The 20,043-nt window shown below is 39.8% G+C and overlaps 4 protein-coding genes and 4 long non-coding RNA genes across 8 annotated transcripts; 5 read left to right on the top strand and 3 right to left on the bottom strand.

Annotated features, from left to right (window-relative positions):
* Window positions 1-251: 251 nt before the first annotated feature.
* On the top strand, window positions 252-2,361 carry LOC130700187 (uncharacterized). Its single transcript, XM_057522206.2, has 3 exons — window positions 252-697; window positions 773-839; window positions 977-2,361. Exons 1-3 carry the CDS (start codon window positions 680-682, stop codon window positions 2,155-2,157), a joined length of 1,266 nt encoding a protein of 421 aa, XP_057378189.1. The 5' UTR covers window positions 252-679; the 3' UTR covers window positions 2,158-2,361.
* Window positions 2,362-2,515: 154 nt separating this feature from the next.
* LOC130700180 (ionotropic receptor 93a-like) lies at window positions 2,516-5,062 on the top strand. Its single transcript, XM_057522197.2, has 9 exons — window positions 2,516-2,920; window positions 2,993-3,102; window positions 3,180-3,264; window positions 3,330-3,488; window positions 3,562-3,760; window positions 3,815-4,032; window positions 4,106-4,228; window positions 4,306-4,457; window positions 4,567-5,062. Exons 1-9 carry the CDS (start codon window positions 2,813-2,815, stop codon window positions 4,880-4,882), a joined length of 1,470 nt encoding a protein of 489 aa, XP_057378180.1. The 5' UTR covers window positions 2,516-2,812; the 3' UTR covers window positions 4,883-5,062.
* Window positions 5,063-5,633: 571 nt separating this feature from the next.
* Window positions 5,634-6,368, top strand: LOC130700221 (uncharacterized). The gene is made up of 3 exons (XR_009003708.2): window positions 5,634-5,733; window positions 5,963-6,179; window positions 6,339-6,368. It is a non-coding gene; the product is annotated as an uncharacterized LOC130700221 (long non-coding RNA).
* Window positions 6,369-6,865: 497 nt separating this feature from the next.
* Window positions 6,866-7,684, top strand: LOC130700216 (uncharacterized). The gene is made up of 4 exons (XR_009003704.2): window positions 6,866-7,186; window positions 7,271-7,344; window positions 7,403-7,513; window positions 7,606-7,684. It is a non-coding gene; the product is annotated as an uncharacterized LOC130700216 (long non-coding RNA).
* A 4,033-nt stretch (window positions 7,685-11,717) lies between these two features.
* Window positions 11,718-12,551, bottom strand: LOC130700217 (uncharacterized). The gene is made up of 4 exons (XR_009003705.1): window positions 12,216-12,551; window positions 12,058-12,131; window positions 11,889-11,999; window positions 11,718-11,796 (listed from the first exon to the last, which is right to left on the bottom strand). It is a non-coding gene; the product is annotated as an uncharacterized LOC130700217 (long non-coding RNA).
* A 246-nt stretch (window positions 12,552-12,797) lies between these two features.
* Window positions 12,798-13,736, bottom strand: LOC130700218 (uncharacterized). Its single transcript, XR_009003706.1, has 3 exons — window positions 13,658-13,736; window positions 13,213-13,428; window positions 12,798-12,931 (listed from the first exon to the last, which is right to left on the bottom strand). It is a non-coding gene; the product is annotated as an uncharacterized LOC130700218 (long non-coding RNA).
* A 222-nt stretch (window positions 13,737-13,958) lies between these two features.
* Window positions 13,959-16,580, bottom strand: LOC130700527 (ATP-dependent RNA helicase vasa-like). The gene is made up of 7 exons (XM_057522576.2): window positions 16,473-16,580; window positions 16,402-16,431; window positions 16,146-16,277; window positions 15,901-16,086; window positions 15,097-15,375; window positions 14,993-15,042; window positions 13,959-14,923 (listed from the first exon to the last, which is right to left on the bottom strand). The coding sequence occupies exons 1-7, from the start codon at window positions 16,578-16,580 to the stop codon at window positions 14,920-14,922; spliced, it is 789 nt and encodes a 262-aa protein (XP_057378559.1). The 3' UTR covers window positions 13,959-14,919.
* On the top strand, window positions 16,369-18,503 carry LOC130700466 (uncharacterized). The gene is made up of 6 exons (XM_057522516.2): window positions 16,369-16,485; window positions 16,881-16,996; window positions 17,081-17,256; window positions 17,332-17,528; window positions 17,588-18,136; window positions 18,199-18,503. The coding sequence occupies exons 2-6, from the start codon at window positions 16,922-16,924 to the stop codon at window positions 18,387-18,389; spliced, it is 1,188 nt and encodes a 395-aa protein (XP_057378499.1). The 5' UTR covers window positions 16,369-16,485; window positions 16,881-16,921; the 3' UTR covers window positions 18,390-18,503.
* Window positions 18,504-20,043: the final 1,540 nt, after the last annotated feature.

Genomic DNA, 20,043 nt, shown 5'->3' with positions numbered 1-20,043 from the left:
GATGTTACCGTAACACCGACTGTGCTAATCCCAATTCCTTCGTGGCAGTGCTTCATATGTTTCCCAACGCGATTGAGACTGACGCAGAGGGGAGTGTTTTTAGCCAATGATGTGGCATCTTTTCAGCAGTTAAGTCTATATAATTTAACAGAAAACAAGCAACTCTCACCATTAGAAATAATGTCTTGACAGAAAGTAAGACGATTCAAGAGGTTCCGTTGCCGGGTCGTCGTCAAGCGAAAGAGAAAATACGGCATTTTCTCTGCTGATGGAACAAACTGGAATGAACTGGGTAATCCCATATGACAGAGAAAGGGAGAGGAGACTTGAAAAAATGAGAAGAAATTAAGGAAATAAAAGAAGTGAAGTGCGGAATAGAGTTGATAAAGTCGGTCCCGCTGAGTGTCTTTTGCGGTTACCGCGCGCTACCGCGTAACAAAAGAGCTGAATCTTTGAACAGATGGTGTGTGTGTGTATTTAGTATTTCCGTGCCGCTTATTATCCGACATGTGATGTAGTTCGCCTATAGTTTATGCTGGCAGTTACGATGTTTAGTTTCTCTTCCTTTCTCTTCTTTATCCGCATCCACCGTTTCAAGCTACATTCAGGTATATAAAGCGTCGGTCGTCGCTGTTCCAGGACATACCCACTTCCAGCTGCTGAGCAAGCTACAGCAACCATGGCAATCAGTCGCTCTGTAAGCTTGGCTTCCATCTTAAACTTTAATTTTCACTTGAATTTCTAAATTCGATTAACCTTTTCTGTTTTCAAGGTACTTTTCGTGTTTTGTCTTATGGTGGCTGTTAATTTAGCTGAAATCAACCGTGAAAAAAGATCGCGTAAGTATTAGGAATAGTGTTAAAAACGGGAGAAAGTTTTAGATTTTTATAGTTAAATGATACCCTGTGGTGATATGGCCCATTTGCCCTCACCGAGATTTTTATGTGTATGTAAATAATTTTCGTTTCATTTTTAGCTGATGGACATGGACATCATGGACACCATGATCACGGACACGATCACGGGCATGGTGCTCCGATTCACACTCCCGATGTAGGAGCAAATTTTGGTAGTGCTCCTTCACCTTATCAGACGCTACCTGTTCAACAGCACGAGCATCATCACGAACCAGCTCACGAAGCACAACCTGCTCAACACCACGAACATCATCACGAAACGGCTCACCAAGCCCCACCAGCTCAACAGTCGTATGATCAGCAGTCGTTTTCAGTTGAACCAGCTGCTCCCACGTACGACAACCAGCCGCCCGTCCCGTCCTTCGATGCTCATCAAACTGCTCCTTCATCTGATGCCCAACTAGCACCCCAACAATCTTTCTTTAATCCTCCAGCTGCTGAATTCAATGCTCCTGAATACGCACCGTCTGGACCTCAACCGCATGAAGCCCAAGCAGGACATTCTATCGCCCCTCCTGTTCCAGCGTACAACCCTCCACCTCCGCCAGCATCGTCACCACTTCCTTCTCAGTCTTATCAAGCTCAACCAGCCCAACAATACTACAATCCTCCGGCTCCTGCAGCCCCTCAATCCTACAATCCTCCAGCTCCTGCGGCTCCACAATCTTACAATCCTCCAGCCCCTGCAGCCCAACCATCTTACAATCCTCCGGCTCCTGCAGCTCCACAGTCGTACAATCCTCCAGCCCCTGCAGCTCCTCAGTATAATCCTCCTGTTGCCCAATACAATCCTCCTGCTTCCCAGTACAGTCCACCAGCTCCTTATTCCCCACCAGTTCAATCTTATGAAGCCCCTCAACAATCTTATGGGGCCCCTAAAGCCAAGAAACCCAAGGGTGGTTATGGTGCCCCAAAGGCCCCCAAAGCTCCTAAAGCTAAGAAGCCTAAGGCCGGTTACGGAGCGCCAAAGGCCAGCAAGAAACCAAAGTCCAGCTACGGACCTCCTCAACAGACGTACGGAGCCCCAGCTCCTTCTTACCAAGCACCGGCTTATTCGGCTTCAGCTCCAGTTTATGCTCCACAACAGCCATCCTATCCTCCTCAAGTTCCACAAGCTCCACAGCAGTCAGCGTATCCTCCACAAGCTCTGCAACAACCAGTGTATCCCCGTCAACCTCAACAGGCTCCACAACAGCCAGTTTATCCTCCCCAAGTTCGACAGCAACAAAATGGCCGCTAAACATTTTAATCGAGTTGGCTGGCTGACTCTTTCTTCATCATCATCGAGCTTTTAAAATGCTGATCATTTCCTTCGCGCAATTACAGTTCTTCGCTTAATTTTTCCCCCAAAGCCATTTAAAACTGACTATTATAATCCAGTTGTTATTCGTTCACTCGAGTATTTGCTTCAACTTCTACTGAATAAATCAACAAAAGAAGAGAATTGAATATCGTTCTCGACGTTGGTTTCGTATGCCCTCCATGTATTTTTTAGTTGCTCCGGCCCCAAAATTTGAAGAAGAAATTGGTACGAGGACACGCCCGGGCCACGCCTCGTTGACGTACATGATTGAGGAAATAGAAAAACTCGAGCACATTCAACAGGATATGATTTTTGTATTGGCATTTCTTATTCAAATGCCAACGAAAAGCAAGAAAGAAATTCAAACATTTAAAGTGTCTTATTAATCTGAATTGTTCTTTACATTTGATAGAGTTTGTTTTGCCAAACGTTTCCAAGGTTTCGCAGCACGTATCGCCGAAGATAAGAAGTCCGTTTCACGACAAAAACGGACCACTGTTTCCCTGATGACTGCCATCTAATTATTCCTCAGCAGATCCGGTGCAATTCTAAACAAACTTCACCGAAAAGATTGTCTTTCTAAGCTGTGAACATGATGAAGGCAATCAGATTGTGCAGCTTCTTCGTCCTGATGCAAATTTGCAGTTCCACGCATATTAATGAATATCTTAATGGAAAACACCTCGTCGTTGGATTGCAGGTATGTGTACGATAAGGTATAATTTTTCAGATAATCATTTAAATCAATAACCTGAGTTCGATGTTTACACAGAGCTCACCGGTTCATCTCTACGTAACGAGAAACGCATCTGGACATATCGTGAAAATGCAGGGTGTGGCCATGAATACTCTTAGTGCTCTTTCGCGACGATTTAATTTCACGTGAGTCAATCTGATGCAATTATTCATTTTACACATTTTAAATGTTTGCAACTTTTCGGCTTTTTTTTTGAGTGCAGGTACTCTATTCTACAAGTAAACGATACTCGTCTAGAAAAACAAAGTAACACGCTACCGGGCTTGCATTACTACATGACACAGGGCGTAAGTAAAAAGAAAAAAAATTGAGAAAGAGAATGGCGTTAAACCTAACATTTACTACATTTCAGAAGTGTGATTTGGTTATTGGATCCATTGCAATGACATTGGGACGTAGTGCCGGTATGGATTTAGTAGAAGGATATGCGTACACATCCATCGCTACCGTGATCCCTATGCCCGAGGAATTACAGAATGCGGATGCTGCACTTCAACCTTTCCAGCTACCGGTATTATACACAACTTTGACGTTGACAATCATATCTCTTGTGAAATTTAAAACAAACGAATATTAACAAATAGGTTTGGATCGGATTAGTTGTTATGATGCCTCTAACAGCCATAGCAATTTACTATTCCTCTCCCCATGCATATTTTAAAAAACAACCTGATGAAAGTGCGACCATTGCTGGCTCACCAAAAAAGGGAAATGTTTATGCTGAAGTGAGCTCGAAAATAAGCGAAGCTTTCTTTCAAGTTTTTCGTATTCTTATGAACCAAGGTTATAACTCATTGTACGTCACCTAACTATTTCAACTAATGATTATTCTTACAGGAGCAAGCTTTCAAACAAACCGAACTGCTCTTTATTTTGTCGTGGGCTCGTGGTGTTTAGGTGCAATGGTACTTATTTGTGCTTATAACAGCATACTGACTTCTTACATCCTGGGATCAAATGCCAAACCTATGGCTGATTCGGCCATTGATGCTATCGGAAATTCGAAGGTCAATATCGCAGTCAACGACGGGAACGGTGTAGATCTTGTCCTATCGGTAATGCAAATTAAAGATGAATTGAATCATATGTCAAATCAAATTAACCGTTTTGAAACCATTTTTGCCAAAGGCTGCAGAAGTTGGATTCTACAAACATGCTGGTGACAAATTACGTTCTAATCCAGAGTCACGCTGTAAGACAACGAAGGAATGCATTAATCTCGTGAAATCGGGATCCTACGCCTACCTGCATGTATTGTGATATGTCCGGCAAAGCGTTATTGGAAACAACTAGAGCTAGGAGGAAATTTCTATTTTATATTAATTTAGACAATATACACGGCCATGGACGTCATCGATGAAGATTATAGGGCTACCGGAGTATGCCACCTTGCTCTTGCTAGAAAATTTGAACCTATGCCAGGTTCACTGGCCTGGGCACTACCCAAGAATAGCCACTACACCAGGCTGTTCAGCATGGGGTAATGAATCAAATGACTGTTCAGTAACTCCTAATGAGAAGAGCTGTTCTGGATAAATGAAATGAGGATAGAAAGTAAACATTTATTCATGTTTCTTTGTTTGGTACAGATTTATGGAGTTGCATGAATCTGGAATGATGGAACACTGGATTGCATGGGAACTTAAGAAATATAGAAATGCAACTCAATGTTTGCAAGAAGCTCACGAAAGACAACAGCGTAAGGCAGTGTCCGAGGAGAAAACAAAAATCACCCTGAAGAATTTCTCTGGGCCATTTGATCTTTTAATTCTTGGTTATCTAGTTTCGTTTATTTTGTTTGTCCGTGAAATTTTCTATTTTAAAGTCAGCAAATATTGTAAAAAACAGTTAAGTCGTAAAGCCACGATAAAGGAAACTGATGACGTTAATGGAAATGTTAAATGAATCCATGGGAGAAGGCTGATAATAGCATGTAGTAAATTGGTAAATTTATTATTGATTGTATTTGTGGATACCTTTCTTTGACTTCAAGATACATATCAACTCAAGTAACTCATTTAGAAGTGTATTTGATTGCTTACATGTAATTACCAACACGATCAATTCAGTGACTGTAGATCATTTCTTTACTGACGTAACAACAAATACACGTTCTGATGATTTGTCTTATTAATTTTTTTTTGCCGTTCGGTTAAATTCCGTTAAAGCTTGTACGGGTTTTGCATTTCATTTGTTTTTATTGAATCTCTTTCCGCCTCTCCCGCGCTTTGTGTCATAGGATAAAAGTGACCATTTTGGACTGACATTTTAGAAGCGAGCATGCCGAAGGCTAGGAAACGTGCAGGGTAAATGAAACAACGAAAAAATCTTGGTCCAAAATGGGTGTTGCTTGAAGCACTCTGTCATAACGACAAACCACTGAAGACACGTAAAAAATTTTTACTGTAGTAAAATTTTTAGTAATGTGTGCCAAAAGGAGTGATGTCGAGGACCTACTGCACGAGAGCCGCAACATGAATTTATCTTTCCCAACAATACAAAACTTACCATTGTAAGCCCGAAAGTCAACCAGCCATCTCCTTGTTTTAATTTGGTTTTTGCATAGTATCTTCCTGTGCGAGAGAAAACTAAGAAGTTGTGTCTTAAATTGAATTCGCCGCCCATTTTGAAATATGTGGCAACATTGTTTGAGTTTTGTGAACCGCCATCAGTCGCCATTAGCTAGTTCGTTGTCGTGTGTGAAACATATGGTGTGTATCTGACGGGCGAAATGTTGGACACATCAGGCAGCAATGGTAAAGTAATACTTGAGTGAATGTTTCGTCAAGAAAACATTGTTAACCAAAGACATTGATTCTAATTCTAACAAAAACAATGTTCCACAAGAAAGATTAATTTGAGAATACCTAACGATATCTGAAACTCCTTTTCAAATTACAAAATGAATGGCACATTATTAAGAAAAAGCTATAAGAAGTAATTCTTTTCATGCTGAGTCATTGTTTGTTTCTGTCTAAATTTTAGGGAATATCACAAGTTGTGAAAAAAAATGTGGTGCCTTGGCCCTTGTTCTCTCATCTCAATGCCAGATGGCCATTAAAAAGGATCATAAATGTGTGGCATTATCATTCTTCCATATTCCACTATTGTATTATTCTTCGCCATTATTTTCATCTCATACCATGAACGCAAGAAGAATTGATTAGCTTGCTATCATGGACGGTAACTCGTGTTCTTAAAAGTAAGCAGGAGAGGCACATTGAGATATGGTTATTGCTACCTTCTTGCTTTTTAAAAAAGGCATCAAGCCAAACTGCTCAACCATGCAGTTAGGCTTTGTACTTTTTTTAAACTTAAAATTAATGAAATAAAACAAAGCTTGTCATTTCAATCGTTTCAGGATTGTGGAGACGAACATTGTGGTTCCTGCGGTTTCCTTAGTTAGGCAAGTCGTTTAATAATGCTTGGTGTTGCAACTATTGTTTAAATTATTTTTAATTAAAATTTTTTCATTCACGACATTTGCAGGTTCTGAGCAGTGAGAAACGATTGTTGCTGATGTAGAGTTTTGTAATGGTGGATCCCACAGTCTATGACAGAAACAAGTAGGACAGAAAATTCCATCTTCATCACTAACAAAAGAAAAAGGGAGGTTTGCATTTTAAGGTTAGGTTAGAAACGAAACAACAATAAAACCATTTGCTGATACTACCTTTCATACATTGTTATCACAAATAGGAGCAGTACATATTGGCAGCCATGTAGCTTTGTAGTTGCTTCAAAGAATTTTTTTCCTTGTCTGGTGATTGGTTGGTAATGTTGCCTATTCTATGGTTAACTTTTTTCTCTAGGTTAGTGCTATAAAACATTTATTTTAGGGCTTTGAATACCTCCTATCCTTATAGCCATGGAACACTTGACATTGACTCCATTTACACTTGAAGAAACAAAAACGAGCATATCTGCAACAAGTATTTTTTGTAATAGATGAAACCAAAAATTGTTTATTTTTTAAAGCACCTATATTTAGAAGACATCTAGCGGAGGAATTGCTTGTTACTGAGTACTCTTCTGAACTGTCAATTGGTTCGTTGTCAGGGGGCTACATCGTGTTTGGTTGCCATAATAATGGTTGCCTCGCGAATTGGAAATGTTTTGCCGAATCCCAGGATATCGCCAAGTGTGCCATATTGTCACAATCGTTTTTCTCTTTAGGATGGTTACCAATGTGCAGTTGAATTCTAAAAGGTAAAGCACAAGTTCTTGGTGAAAACCTGTTGTGCAGCATACCACACCTTTAATAGCTTATTGAAAGTTCTGCTTTGTTTCCAGGTTTTGTTTGATATGCTATATTTAAAGAACTGATGTTGGCACCAGCTTGATGGAAATAAGTCATTTCCAACGTGGTAGGAAATTTATTTCGAATTGCATTAACTTTCTAATTAAATACGAGAACTTTTCTAGAGTGCAGGGAAACTTGGATTTATTTGGTGATCAAGAGCTGGATGGTTTTCCTGAAGTTGCAGTTTGCAATAACCTTTCAAAGCCTAAATTCATATTCGTAGAAAGGGACTTGTAAGTAAATACGAAGCATTTTTTGCTAACTATATCTAACCTACATAATTTTCTGTTCAATAGTTAATGTTGTTTTTGTTTTTTAAATAAAGGTGAAAAGTAACGCTGGCTCTGTAAATGTTCTTGGTTTGGGTCAAGACGTTGAATAAATTGGGATGATTGGATGGACAACATGGAATTCCTAAACTTTATTCATATTCCCCAAACGGTATTTAAAATTCAAAAATTGAAGTGCATATCTGGGCTCCCTTCCTTTCCGTAGCCCCGTTTCCCCTTGACTCATAATAAGCCCGTAGGGGGTCATGCCCCTACTGTACGGTATATATAAAAATAACATATACCGAGGTTTGGAGGGCTCTGGCCGGAAAGGGGACGTGGGGGTCCGCTTAGTGCGATGATTAGAATGTTGCTGTAGTGATAACAAACAATAAAAGTTGTCTCACAGATTGGATGGGAAAATGGAAAAGGTTTGTCCCTAGATAACCCCACCAACCAGTACTGTCACATCACTGCTAATACAGAGAAGGAAATTCAAAAGTTATTTAAAATTGAATAAATATTTTACCACACAAAAATTATCTTAAGCATACGCTGAGACGGCTATTGACATATTCACGAAGTCTGGCTTTACAAAGTCTAACTACGGCCGCCAGATGTCCCAAATCATTGTTATGAAAAGTTGCATCAGATTTGTGCTTGTGCTGTAGGTTTTTATTTAACAATAATGTAAACTTGTGAGTGTAATCGTGTGAAGCTAATTAATTCTGATGGATATCAAATAAAGGTAGGGTTTTGAAATATTTGCCTGGATTATTCTGTGTGTGGTATTGCTTTAAAGTGGTATATGAGTCATACCTGAAAATTGAACTTCAACAACTTTAAAAGGCCATGTTATATTAATTTACTATAGTTAATGTTTGAAACTGCACAGATCTTCTATACCTTGTAAAGAAGAACAAAGTTCATTTTTTTAATTTTCGTAATTTTAACTTCCGGTTTAAGATCCGGTTTGCAAATGCTTAATAACTCACTATCTATTGGTCTGAACAAAAAAAGACCGACATTTTCGTAATCCTCGTGAAATTTGGGGTCGAATCCATGTGTCAGTAGAAAATACCCGAAAATCGTCAAAAATCGCTAATTTCCCTGAACTATAGTTCAGGAAAAATCGCGATTTTGGCCAAATTGGACTTTTCGCCAAAAACAGTTCAAAACAGGTCAGACACACCTTAAATTTCACGAGGATCACGAAAATCATATTCGTTTTGTTGTGAGCCCAGTATTTCTGGAGATATAGTCTACTTCCGGTTACTTCTGGTAATTTTTTTTTTCAACTTCGCAAAAACTAAAAAATGAACATTAATATGCCAAACATTTTAAGCATTTTGAGCATATATGAAATGGTGTTATGGCTTGATTCGTGCTTGTTTTGTTATTTTACTGTTGGTTGATCGCGCGAATTGATATACTTATGACACTACTTCGTTAACAGAGACTACTAGCACTATGTATCACGCTAATGGGAAGGTTTACCTGTTAAATATAGATCATAGCATGAAGATATACCTCGTGCTATTATTATAACCTTATCATGTACGGGCATCTGATGTACAGTCAGGTTTAAAAATAAGCCCAACTTAAAAAACAAGCCCGACTTCAAAAATAAGCCCGACTTAAAAAAATTTTTGTGCGACTTTCGTTTTTGGTTGTATTTTAAGACAAAAGATGGCGTTGGTGGACTTATGTTTTTTAATGACAAGTGAATCAGCAGTGAACTGTGAAACCGATGTCTGATTATTTGTTTTATGTGTTTTATATTCCCCCAAAAAGTATAATAAAATCTAATGGTAGGGTTCGTATTTTCGAGTTTTCATTCTTCTGTGTACTTTTGAAGTGAATCACATTAAATGGATTATTTCTGTGCAAAGATTAGTCAGGTGGTCAGCTGCCGTAGCCACAAACTTCTGCAACTTATTACTTTACTTTCATCAGCTATTCAATTATTCGTTGATAGGTATAAAATTTATATTTTGGCAGTCAGAATGATATGATATATATGATTTTGCTTTTTAGACGTAGCTCCTGAAACTTAAATTGCAAAGGATGCTGATGGTGAAGGAAGATCATAAACAACACAAGTCAAATGTGTTGAAACATCATAATTCCATTCTGCTACTCTTTGTCCATTGGCCGTGTCCCGTCTTGTCTGAGAAACACAGCATATGTGGTTTTGCAAACCCCTAACCATCACCATTTCCTCAGTCTTCTCATCATATCTACTGAGGGGTTCAAGCGGCAAGATTTTGTATTGAGGAGTGAGGTATTATACTTGTGTTTCGGCAGTCAGTATGAAATTAATGTGACTATGCCCTTTTTTAGCCTGTGGGATTAAAACTGCAACGAATGCTGGCCCTGAAGGATGGTCACTAATGTAACAAAACTATGGAATGCAATGCATCATGACATTGTTATGCTCTTGGACCACTCATCGTTTCCTGTAAGTTTTAATCTGGTTAAAAGCAGCCTGCTTCTCTATGTGTCAACGGTTAACAACCTCTATTTGAGCAGGCCACCTTTTCATTGCTAGTTTCCAGCCACCACATATCCTTCCTCCAGTCTTCGCCCGTCATCGCTTCGCCCGTCTTCGCCTCGCCCGTCGCCACGTCTTCGCCTCGCCCGTCGCCACGTCTTCGCCTCGCCCGTCGCCACGTCTTCGCCTCGCCCGTCGCCACGTCATCTCTTCACCCGTCGCCCCGTCATCCCCTCGTCCGTTGCCTCGTGGTCGCCACGTCATCGCCTCGAGGTCGCCACGTCATCGCCTGGTCTTTGTGGTATCGTTGTATTTTTTGATTGTGTACTTGTGTAGTTCTAATTAACACGTTGGCTGCCACGCCCTTTTTCTCCCCTTTTTTTTTTTTAGCTTGATAGGGACGGGCCGCGCTGTTCTGCCTCATGGCCTATATGTCATGAGGTGGAACAGTTGCCACTGCCCAAGATTCGCCGTAAGGCGCTGTAGGCAACGCACCATAGGGACTCCCTTTTCCCGATGTGTGGTGGAGACCAGGGGTGTGCGTTCCCACAACGGTCTCCATCATCATGTCAGCCCGGACTTGTCAGCAGGCAAGTCCCCCTTGGTCGCTATCCTTCCGATAGCGACGTAGTTAATGTAGTTAGTGGCGTGGCAGCCAACCTGTTAGCTAGTTATTTATGTATGTATGCATTGTATTGTATTGTATTTTAAAATGTAAACATTAGTGGTGGATTTGAGGGAGGATGGAGGGACAATAAAAAATATATACATTTACTTGAATTGAGTTTTTATTTAGAAGTATATTTATCAACTGTATTGGGGTTCGAACACTTAACCTTTAGCATACCAGTCCAATGCTTTACTATTACGCCAATGACAGTGTTACAAACAATAAATTTTCTTCCTAAATATCCTTGTTTACACTGCAAAAGGTAGATACGCTTTACAAATTGGCTTATCACATGTACAGTTCTAGGTAGCTCAGTGGTAGAGCACTTGACTGAGATGTAGAAGGTCTGAGGTTCGTATCCCAGGATAATGTAAACGAACAATGGAAAAAATGCTTAACATTAAAGGTGGAAAAAACAATAAAGGTGATTTGAGCAAACAAAATAAAAAATATTTGATATATAATGTGTGAGCACAGCGAAAACAGACGATGAAAAAAAAAACAATTTTGCAAAGAATATTTTATAAAAAGAAATTTATTGCCAATTCTCTGCACATTAGAAATATTTTTGCAACTTTAAAAAGGCACAATAGCCCTTTCAAAAGTTGCCGTCAACCCAGGCAGGGGGAGACACTGCCTTGTTGACCCACCGGGGAGATTACCCGGTGATTGGCTAAGAGAAGCCGGAAGAAGAGCCGAAGATATGGAACATTTTTACTGGAGCGATTAACCTTTAGTTCGGATTTGTGGGTAGCCACGTCGCCCTCCGTGAACACATCATCGGACTAAGCGGACCTCCACGTCCCCTTTCCGGCCAGAGCCCTCCAAACCTCGGTATATGTTATTTTTATATATACCGTACAGTAGGGGCATGACCCCCTACGGGCTTATTATGAGTCAAGGGGAAACGGGGCTACGGAAAGGAAGGGAGCCCAGATATGCACTTCAATTTTTGAATTTTAAATACCGTTTGGGGAATATGAATAAAGTTTAGGAATTCCATGTTGTCCATCCAATCATCCCAATTTATTCAACGTCTTGACCCAAACCAAGAACATTTACAGAGCCAGCGTTACTTTTCACCTTTATTTAAAAAACAAAAACAACATTAACTATTGAACAGAAAATTATGTAGGTTAGATATAGTTAGCAAAAAATGCTTCGTATTTACTTACAAGTCCCTTTCTACGAATATGAATTTAGGCTTTGAAAGGTTATTGCAAACTGCAACTTCAGGAAAACCATCCAGCTCTTGATCACCAAATAAATCCAAGTTTCCCTGCACTCTAGAAAAGTTCTCGTATTTAATTAGAAAGTTAATGCAATTCGAAATAAATTTCCTACCACGTTGGAAATGACTTATTTCCATCAAGCTGGTGCCAACATCAGTTCTTTAAATATAGCATATCAAACAAAACCTGGAAACAAAGCAGAACTTTCAATAAGCTATTAAAGGTGTGGTATGCTGCACAACAGGTTTTCACCAAGAACTTGTGCTTTACCTTTTAGAATTTCAACTGCACATTGGTAACCATCCTAAAGAGAAAAACGATTGTGACAATATGGCACACTTGGCGATATCCTGGGATTCGGCAAAACATTTCCAATTCGCGAGGCAACCATTATTATGGCAACCAAACACGATGTAGCCCCCTGACAACGAACCAATTGACAGTTCAGAAGAGTACTCAGTAACAAGCAATTCCTCCGCTAGATGTCTTCTAAATATAGGTGCTTTAAAAAATAAACAATTTTTGGTTTCATCTATCACAAAAAATACTTGTTGCAGATATGCTCGTTTTTGGTTCTGCAAGTGTAAATGGAGTCAATGTCAAGTGTTTCATGGCTATAAGGATAGAAGGTATTCAAAGTCCTAAAATAAATGTTGTATAACATTAACCTAGAGAAAAAAGTTGACAATAGAATGGGCAACATTACCAACCAATCACCAGACTAGGGAAAAAATTCTTCGAAGCAACTACAAATCTACATGGCTGCCAATATGTACTGCTCCTATTTATGATAACAATGTATGAAAGGTAGTAACAGCAAATAGTTTTATTGCTGTTTTGTTTCTAACCTAACCTTAAAATGCAAACCTCCCCTTTTCTTTTCGAAGAAGATGGAATTTTCTGTCCTACTTGTTTCTGTCATGGACTGTGGGGTCCACCATTACAAAATTCTACATCAGCAACAATCTTTTCTCAGTGCTCAGGATCTGCAAATGTTGTGAATGAAAATTTTTTAATTAATAATAATTTAAAAATAGTTGTAACACAAAGCATTGTTGAACGACTTGCCTAACCAAGGAAATAAACTACAATGTTTGTCTCCACAATCCTGACATGATTGAAATGTCAAGATCTGTTTATTTCACTAATTCTAATTTTAAAAAGAGTATAAAGCCCGACTGCATGGTTGAGCAGTTTGGCTTGATGCCTTTTTTAAAAAGCAAGAAGGTAGCAATAACCATTATCTCAATGTGCCTGTCATGCTTACTTTTAAGGACACAAGTTACCGTCCATGATAGCAAGCAAATAAATTCTTCTTGCGTTCATGGTATGAGATGAAAATAATGGCAATGAATAATACAATAGTGGAATATGGAGGAATGATATTGCCACACATCTATGATCCTTCTTAATGGCCATCTGGCATGGAGATGAGAGAACAAGGGCCAAGGCACCATGTCTTGTTCACAACTTGTGATATTCCCTAAAATTTAGAAAGAAACAAACAATGACTCAGCATGAAAAGAATTACTTCTTATAGTTTCTTCTTAATAATGTGCCATTCATTTTGCAATTTGAAAAGGAGTTTCAGATATCATTAGGTATTCTCAAATTAAACTTTCTTGTGGAACAATGTTTTTGTTAGAATTAGAATCAATGTCTTTGGTTAACAATGTTTTCTTGACGAAACATTCACTCAAGTATTACTTTACCATTGCTGCCTGATGTGTCCAATATTTCGCCCGTCAGATGCACACCACATGTTTCACACACGACAACGAACTAGCAAATGGCGACTGATGGCGGTTCACAAAACTCAAGCAACGTTGCCACATATTTCAAAATGGGCGGCGAATTCAATTTAAGACACAACTTCTTAGTTTTCTCTCGCACAAGAAGATCTTATGCAAAAACCAAATTCAAACAAGGAGATGGCTGGTTGTCTTTCGGGTTTACAATGGTAAGTTTTGTATTGTTGGGAAAGATAAATTCATGTTGCGGCTCTCGTGCAGTAGGTCCACCAACATCAGTAACACACACACAACTCCGTGCCAATTGTGAAATACTTAACCAGCCGTACCAAAGCTGTATTTCTTCAAAATTATTTGGGCGTCGCTCAGAATGAAAATTGGACACTGAATTTAAAGAACAAAAATTATAATCAAGTGAGCCTCAACGCATGGATAGGAACACATAATTAGGTCAACTTGGGGAAAGAGGTACAGAAGTGAACCCAAAAGCAGAATAGAATCCGATATGTGAACAAATTATTCAATGGGTAAAAAATTATGGGTAAAACAAAAGAAAAATAAAGTAGGTAATTCATTGATGGGTCTTGCTGTTAGATGTTTCTAGTACGTCGAGGTGGTGGCGATGAGGTATCCTCCTTAACAAGCTCAGGTTCGCTAGTTGTTTTTTTGCCACCACATGTCTGTTTCGTGGCCGGCACGGCCGGAGATTCATCCGCCATTGTTGCGGCAGATACTGCTGTGCCCTTCTTTTGTCGTGAACGTTTGGCGGCCGGTGTTTTCTCTTCCTCTTCTTTGGCTGTAGCGGCCAAAGTCTCAATGTCGGGGTCGTGTTCCAGCTGGACAGAGACTTTCTTCTCGGCCGGTGAAGCCGTCTTCCGCGCCGAACGGGTGGATCTGACTGGCGAATGCGCCGTTTCGGCCACGTCAAAATGAACTTTGAATGCGCCCTGTGCGCGAGTAGATCGTCCACTTTTCACAGATGTGACTGGCGATGCATCGTTCGACTCCGGCTCATCTGGCACGTGATTGGCGTGGATGTCGGCAGCGTGTCCTTTGCCTTAGTGTAACATTTCTACATCATCCAAACCAGCAACGTGTTTATTGGTTTTTGTTTCACCACGACGCCTTTTTCCTTCCGGCGCTTCCTTCTCCGGAACGGAGACACGTTTGAAAGCACCTCGACGTGTTGTTTTCTTCGTCACTTCGACATCGGCTTTTATTGTTCATCTATAATAAGACAGTAAAACACCATTAGGCATAAAAACTCTTAATTCATATATATATTTCATACCTTACATGATTCGTGAGTTGATTGCTAGCATATTCTTCTGACAGAAGCTGGTAGACTAGACATTTAAAGTTAAGACACTTTGCCGAATTCCAACAGTTTTGATTCTTACTTGTAAGTTGTTATTGCACGAGAATGCAGCGACGAAATCCGCCGTCTTTTTGCTGTCGACAAAAATGATAGTCTTGGCATCACCGAGATCTTGTAAAACTTCGATCAGCTTAGCTCTCTTATTTTTTTTCGAGCACTGAAAAAACAGCTGTTCAACATCCGGATTGGTGCCACCGACAATGCCTGTCGTGACGAATATGTAGTCTTCCATGTACGTCGCAGCCAGCGCTTGTACTTCATCCAGGAATGTAGCCGAAAACATACAAACACGACGGATTCCCTACAGAGAAACAAATAATATTACATCAGTCAAATCGCATACTCAAAAGCCATCGAGGACATCCTTTCGGATGCATCATTGGATGATTGACAATTTTTTCAACATTGGGGCCGAAACCCATATCAAGCATTCGATCAGCTTCGTCCAAAATTTAAAACCTGACCCCAGAGAAGTCAAATACTCAACGATCGAGAGAGTCCTTGCATCACCCCGCGGTCGCGACAAGAAAATTGTATCAAGATTGAAGATTTGACCGCTGATGGCTCGTGACAGTTCCTCCATGTATGATTACAGACTTTAAAACCGAACTGTAGGAGAATTTACACGCCTCGCAGTGAATTTGAATGGCCAATTCACGAGTGGATGCGACAATTACAACTTGTGGCTTTTACCCCATGGCATGAGACGCGACCACTCAAAATTACTTTTACTTCAACTTACCCAGTTCATACCGACCCATTCGAATCAAGTCATTACGAGGGCATCAAAGTTTCAAAATTACACAGCGTTGATTAATTGGATTACCGTTTTGCCGGAGCCCGTGACAGCACAAGCAATTAAATCTCTTCTGGCAAGAATAACTGCAACTGAAGCTTTCTGAACAGGTGTTGGTTTTATGTAGCCAGAATTCTTTATGTATTGAAATAGTAGATGGCGCAAGCCGGCTTCTTCGAATGATGTTATGTATTGAGGTACATCTTTTCCTGTAACCTAAAGCAACCCAACAGATATTTTTAAATAAAAAAATACAATTTCGGGAAATGGCTTACCTGAAGGACGAACTTATCAAAATTGTTAAAGCGTTCCTCACAGACGATGCCCTTAAATAGTTCCTTTTCATCGCATGTCACAGCTTCTGCAATGTATTGCTCACGTACTGGCGACGAAAAGAAAACTAGTTCCTATGACACACCGCTTTCTGTGATGAAACAATAAATGAACGATAAGATAAGAAAATGAGTGATCAGGATGATCAAGGAGCTCTCTACGATCGACTCAGTTACTGTTCCTGACTGACTGAGTTACTGGTTCACAAGTGCCTTGCTTATCGCTCCCCTGGAATAATTTTCCAAATTCAAAAAAGGATTAACAACCACAAATATAATATCGGTAGGCAAAGTGTTATTTGTACCTTCTTTCTGAAATAGCTGACTGCGTAGGAATTTCGTTGACAGATAACGATAGACGTTATCTGCCAAAGTCATTGGGAGTGTTTTGGAATGAAGGATAGAAGATGAGAAATGATGTCATAATCTTAATTTGAAATGCCTCAATGCTGAAGGCCAAGCCGTCTCCACTGTAAAGGTAGAAAAAAGGGTCCTCACAACATTTTTGAGCGATGACTCGCTTGTTTTTCCGTACCTTTCCCGTTTTTCCTTCCGGATTGGAGGGCAGTCAGGTAGCCAATCACCTTTAGTAGCGCCAACAAATGTTTTTCCTGTTGGGGTTGTTTAAGTGGAACTAAATGAAATCTTTAATCCAATATTGCTATCTTTTGTTCCCAGGTGATACGGTTCCATCTTTCACTACATCCTGACCGTGTAGAATGATGGTGAAACAGGGATTTTCACTTCTTTGTTTTATATCAGTTGCCATGACAATGGAGATCCCAGCCATGCAGGTAGTTATCATTTACTAGCCCAGACTTGCTTTTATTTTTTCTTGTTCGATTCTCTAATTGTTTGTTGTTGATTCAATGACTTAGTGTGAAAGAGATTCTGATTGCGAGTATGCCGCTGAGTCTTCTTACTGTCTCCCTCCGTCGTGTGAAACTTGCATTCCATGTGAGCAAATGTTCAATCGTCAGCCACCGCCGTTGACTGCTAGTGGCCGGCCTGGTTGCGCCATACTTGAAAGTGACTGTGGCGAGTGCCTTCCTAAGTAAATTAAATAAATAAATAAAGACAATATTTTCTTTAAAACTTACACCGACTAACTCTTTTATCTACACAACAGTCATCAACACGAAGACTTAACGGACCAAAGATACTCAATTAAGTGCTACCCTAAAACCATTGAACATAAAAACAACGAACATTTTGAGCCGCTATCTCACCCTCCAGGGAAATCTATCGGCGCCATATTAACATACGCTACGCTTGTCACGCTTATGACTTTTATTGTTGCTTTCGGTTGTTTTGTTTCCAGCAGCTGTATGATAACTTTTTTCTTCAAGCAAGATTTAAGTAACAACCTTTTTAACTGTCTGCAGGTGACCGAACGATAACGAGTAAGTCAACTAGAGTGCATACACAAGACAAACACCACCAACTCGATGATCGCCCTCACGAAGAACCGGAATATGACTCCGGAGTTGCCTGTACATCCGAACAAAAACGTACTCTAATGAGAGAGTCGGATTTTCCCAATCCAACGACGCCAATCAACCATTATCATCCTACACAGATTGATTTACCCGACATGGATAAAGAAAATGGAAATCTCAATGGACCTGGAAGGCACGAATCCCAACCGGTTTCCGAAGAAGGAAACGAAACGACTGAGACCTTTCCCTCACTTTCCAACGATCCTGAATCAAACTCACGAATGGAAACTCAAAATGGAGCAGTCAAATTCCAATCTCAGAAATCTCCGGCCACTCGTCGTCCGGCATCTCATAGACCATCAACTCGGAGTAGAAGTGACCCTATGCTCCCAACTCAGTCTAGAAGAAGAAATTCTACTGGAAGTGAAAGCTACGCTCACCGCAACGCGCAACTCCCAATGCACTGTCTTCCGATCGCACCTCTTGCGCCACTTGGTACGTTCTTGTTTGTTCAAAAGTTATTTTGAGTTACTGATTGATTATTTTAAACCTTTTAGACAACGAAACCGTGCCTGCTGTTACGTCTGCACGTTTGCCATCTCATCCTGCCTTAAACGGGCAGTGCCAAGAACATAACGAACCGAATGAACCTCAAGCTCTTCTTCTGACATCTGTTATACTCCCAACCCTTGCAATTCATCAACACCCACTAACCAGATCTATGCCAGAAAATGTTACCAGAAAATGAAACCGGGCAAGGTGGCAAGATCTCGGAGGCGGACAGACTGCAAATTTTCGTGGAAATTGAAAACCAAGTTGTTCCACCCAATTTCCCTGAAGTGTAAAATTACAGCTGGTTGAGTTCTCAAATAAACATGATTAGCTAAAACAAGAGCTAGTAAAATCCCCGACCCGACTCACCGGTGGCTACTAAACGTCTACAGAACAGAAATAGTTTGAATCGTATACCAATATTCGTGACTTCCGACTGAACCTTCTATAGGGAGGTAGTTCATTCCTTTAGGTGGCTTCACTGCAAAACCACATACATCCGCAGGGGGGTTGGGCATGTTTTCCCACTGCACAGCTAAAATGCCTAGGCAAACCAACAAACATGTTTGGCTGGCAGAAACTCTAGACATGAAATGCACAAACCTAAATGAACAGACATTCACAATCATAAAACTCTAGTTGTGCCAAACCTTGTCTAGGACAACTTGAGCCTTCGGAACACCATTAACAACAGGAGAAAACAAAATGGGGCAGGTAGTCTCCAGCAATCCCTCTCAAACTAACTAATAGCATAAAACCAGCCACCTGTCTAGGACAGACAAACACAATTAGCAGGTAGGGTTTTCATAAATGAGATGGTTAAAATTGAAAAAAAAATAAAACCTACTAAAAATAAAAGTACAGATAGGGAATGGCATTTATACAAGAAAACCTGACCTTGAACCCCACCATGCTTACCATTTCTAGACAAATCACCACATATTCTGCAGAAGCTATGAAAGAAAAAGTGCAAATGAATGAATACTTCATTATCACATTCAACTTTTAATCTTATGAACTTTCAAAAACTACTTTAAAAGTAAATCACATACCTGCATGAGAATTAATGTGAAACATCCATACATCCAAGACATAAACCGTGGCCACTACCATCCATCCACATATTCAAAGCTGTATAAAAAAAACAATGTTTCACAACTTTCGTCACCGTTCGTACTTTCGAAAACCGGAAACGTTGTACAGCAAATAGTGGGCATCAATACATCTAAGTGAATGACATTTCTTGGCAAAATTTTGAAATCTAAAAGTTTATGAAGAATTAAATTAAAGTTAAATTTTACCTTTAGAGTACCCCACCAACAATACGAATTCTACATTTCCCGTGCTGCGTCCAATTGACGAATGAGTCAGGTGGTTACATTTTTCTTTTCTCCCCTCTCCCCTTTTTTCTAAGTAGACGTTGCCTAATTGTACTAAATCATAAAAAATATATAAGATTAATTTATTAAGTCATCTATTTAGAGCTTTTTGCTTTTTTGAAAAGAAGCTTTTCCAAAATTTTATTTCACATAAAATAAAGGAGCCATATGTACGGTTTCTTAGAAGATCTCGCTTGAACGATTTCGTGGAGGGTCTAAGATTTTAGTGGCTGCTGAGGCTACGTCATTATCTCTTCTGCAATTTAATTTAAATTATTTTTTCACAGTTACGAAGATAATTAACCAAGTATAAAACTTTAACGAACCTGCCAAAAACTGGTTTAAATTCTTCTGGAACGCCATCTATGTTAAAAAGGCATTTCGACACCATCTATAGGAAAGAAGAATCACCATAAAGCAAGAAAAGTTTCGCCATCTATGGAGTAAAAATTACACTAACGTTTATATTTT

This window comes from Daphnia carinata, chromosome 8 (assembly GCF_022539665.2).
Source record: "Daphnia carinata strain CSIRO-1 chromosome 8, CSIRO_AGI_Dcar_HiC_V3, whole genome shotgun sequence".
Classification (NCBI taxonomy): Eukaryota; Metazoa; Arthropoda; class Branchiopoda; order Diplostraca; family Daphniidae; genus Daphnia; species Daphnia carinata.
The sequence above is the reverse complement of the archived record's forward strand: the minus strand, read 5'-3'. Positions and strand labels throughout refer to the sequence as shown.

Bases quoted from the DNA above. Each gene is read 5' to 3' on its own strand.
- LOC130700527 (XM_057522576.2), bottom strand. From the start codon at position 16,580: ATGACTTTGGCAGATAACGTCTATCGTTATCTGTCAACGAAATTCCTA. The intron at 16,087-16,145 runs GTAAGCCATTTC...GGGTTGCTTTAG, and splicing joins TTGATAAGTTCGTCCTTCAG to GTTACAGGAAAAGATGTACC. The intron at 15,043-15,096 runs GTAAGAATCAAA...TTAAATGTCTAG, and splicing joins CGTGCAATAACAACTTACAA to TCTACCAGCTTCTGTCAGAA.
- LOC130700466 (XM_057522516.2), top strand. From the start codon at position 16,922: ATGATGGTGAAACAGGGATTTTCACTTCTTTGTTTTATATCAGTTGCC. The intron at 16,997-17,080 runs GTAGTTATCATT...TCAATGACTTAG, and splicing joins TGGAGATCCCAGCCATGCAG to TGTGAAAGAGATTCTGATTG. The intron at 17,529-17,587 runs GTATGATAACTT...AACTGTCTGCAG, and splicing joins TTGTTTTGTTTCCAGCAGCT to GTGACCGAACGATAACGAGT.
- LOC130700187 (XM_057522206.2), top strand. The intron at 840-976 runs GTAAGTATTAGG...TTTCATTTTTAG, and splicing joins CAACCGTGAAAAAAGATCGC to CTGATGGACATGGACATCAT.
- LOC130700180 (XM_057522197.2), top strand. From the start codon at position 2,813: ATGATGAAGGCAATCAGATTGTGCAGCTTCTTCGTCCTGATGCAAATT. The intron at 3,761-3,814 runs GTTATAACTCAT...TTATTCTTACAG, and splicing joins TCGTATTCTTATGAACCAAG to GAGCAAGCTTTCAAACAAAC. The intron at 4,033-4,105 runs GTAATGCAAATT...TTTTTGCCAAAG, and splicing joins GTGTAGATCTTGTCCTATCG to GCTGCAGAAGTTGGATTCTA.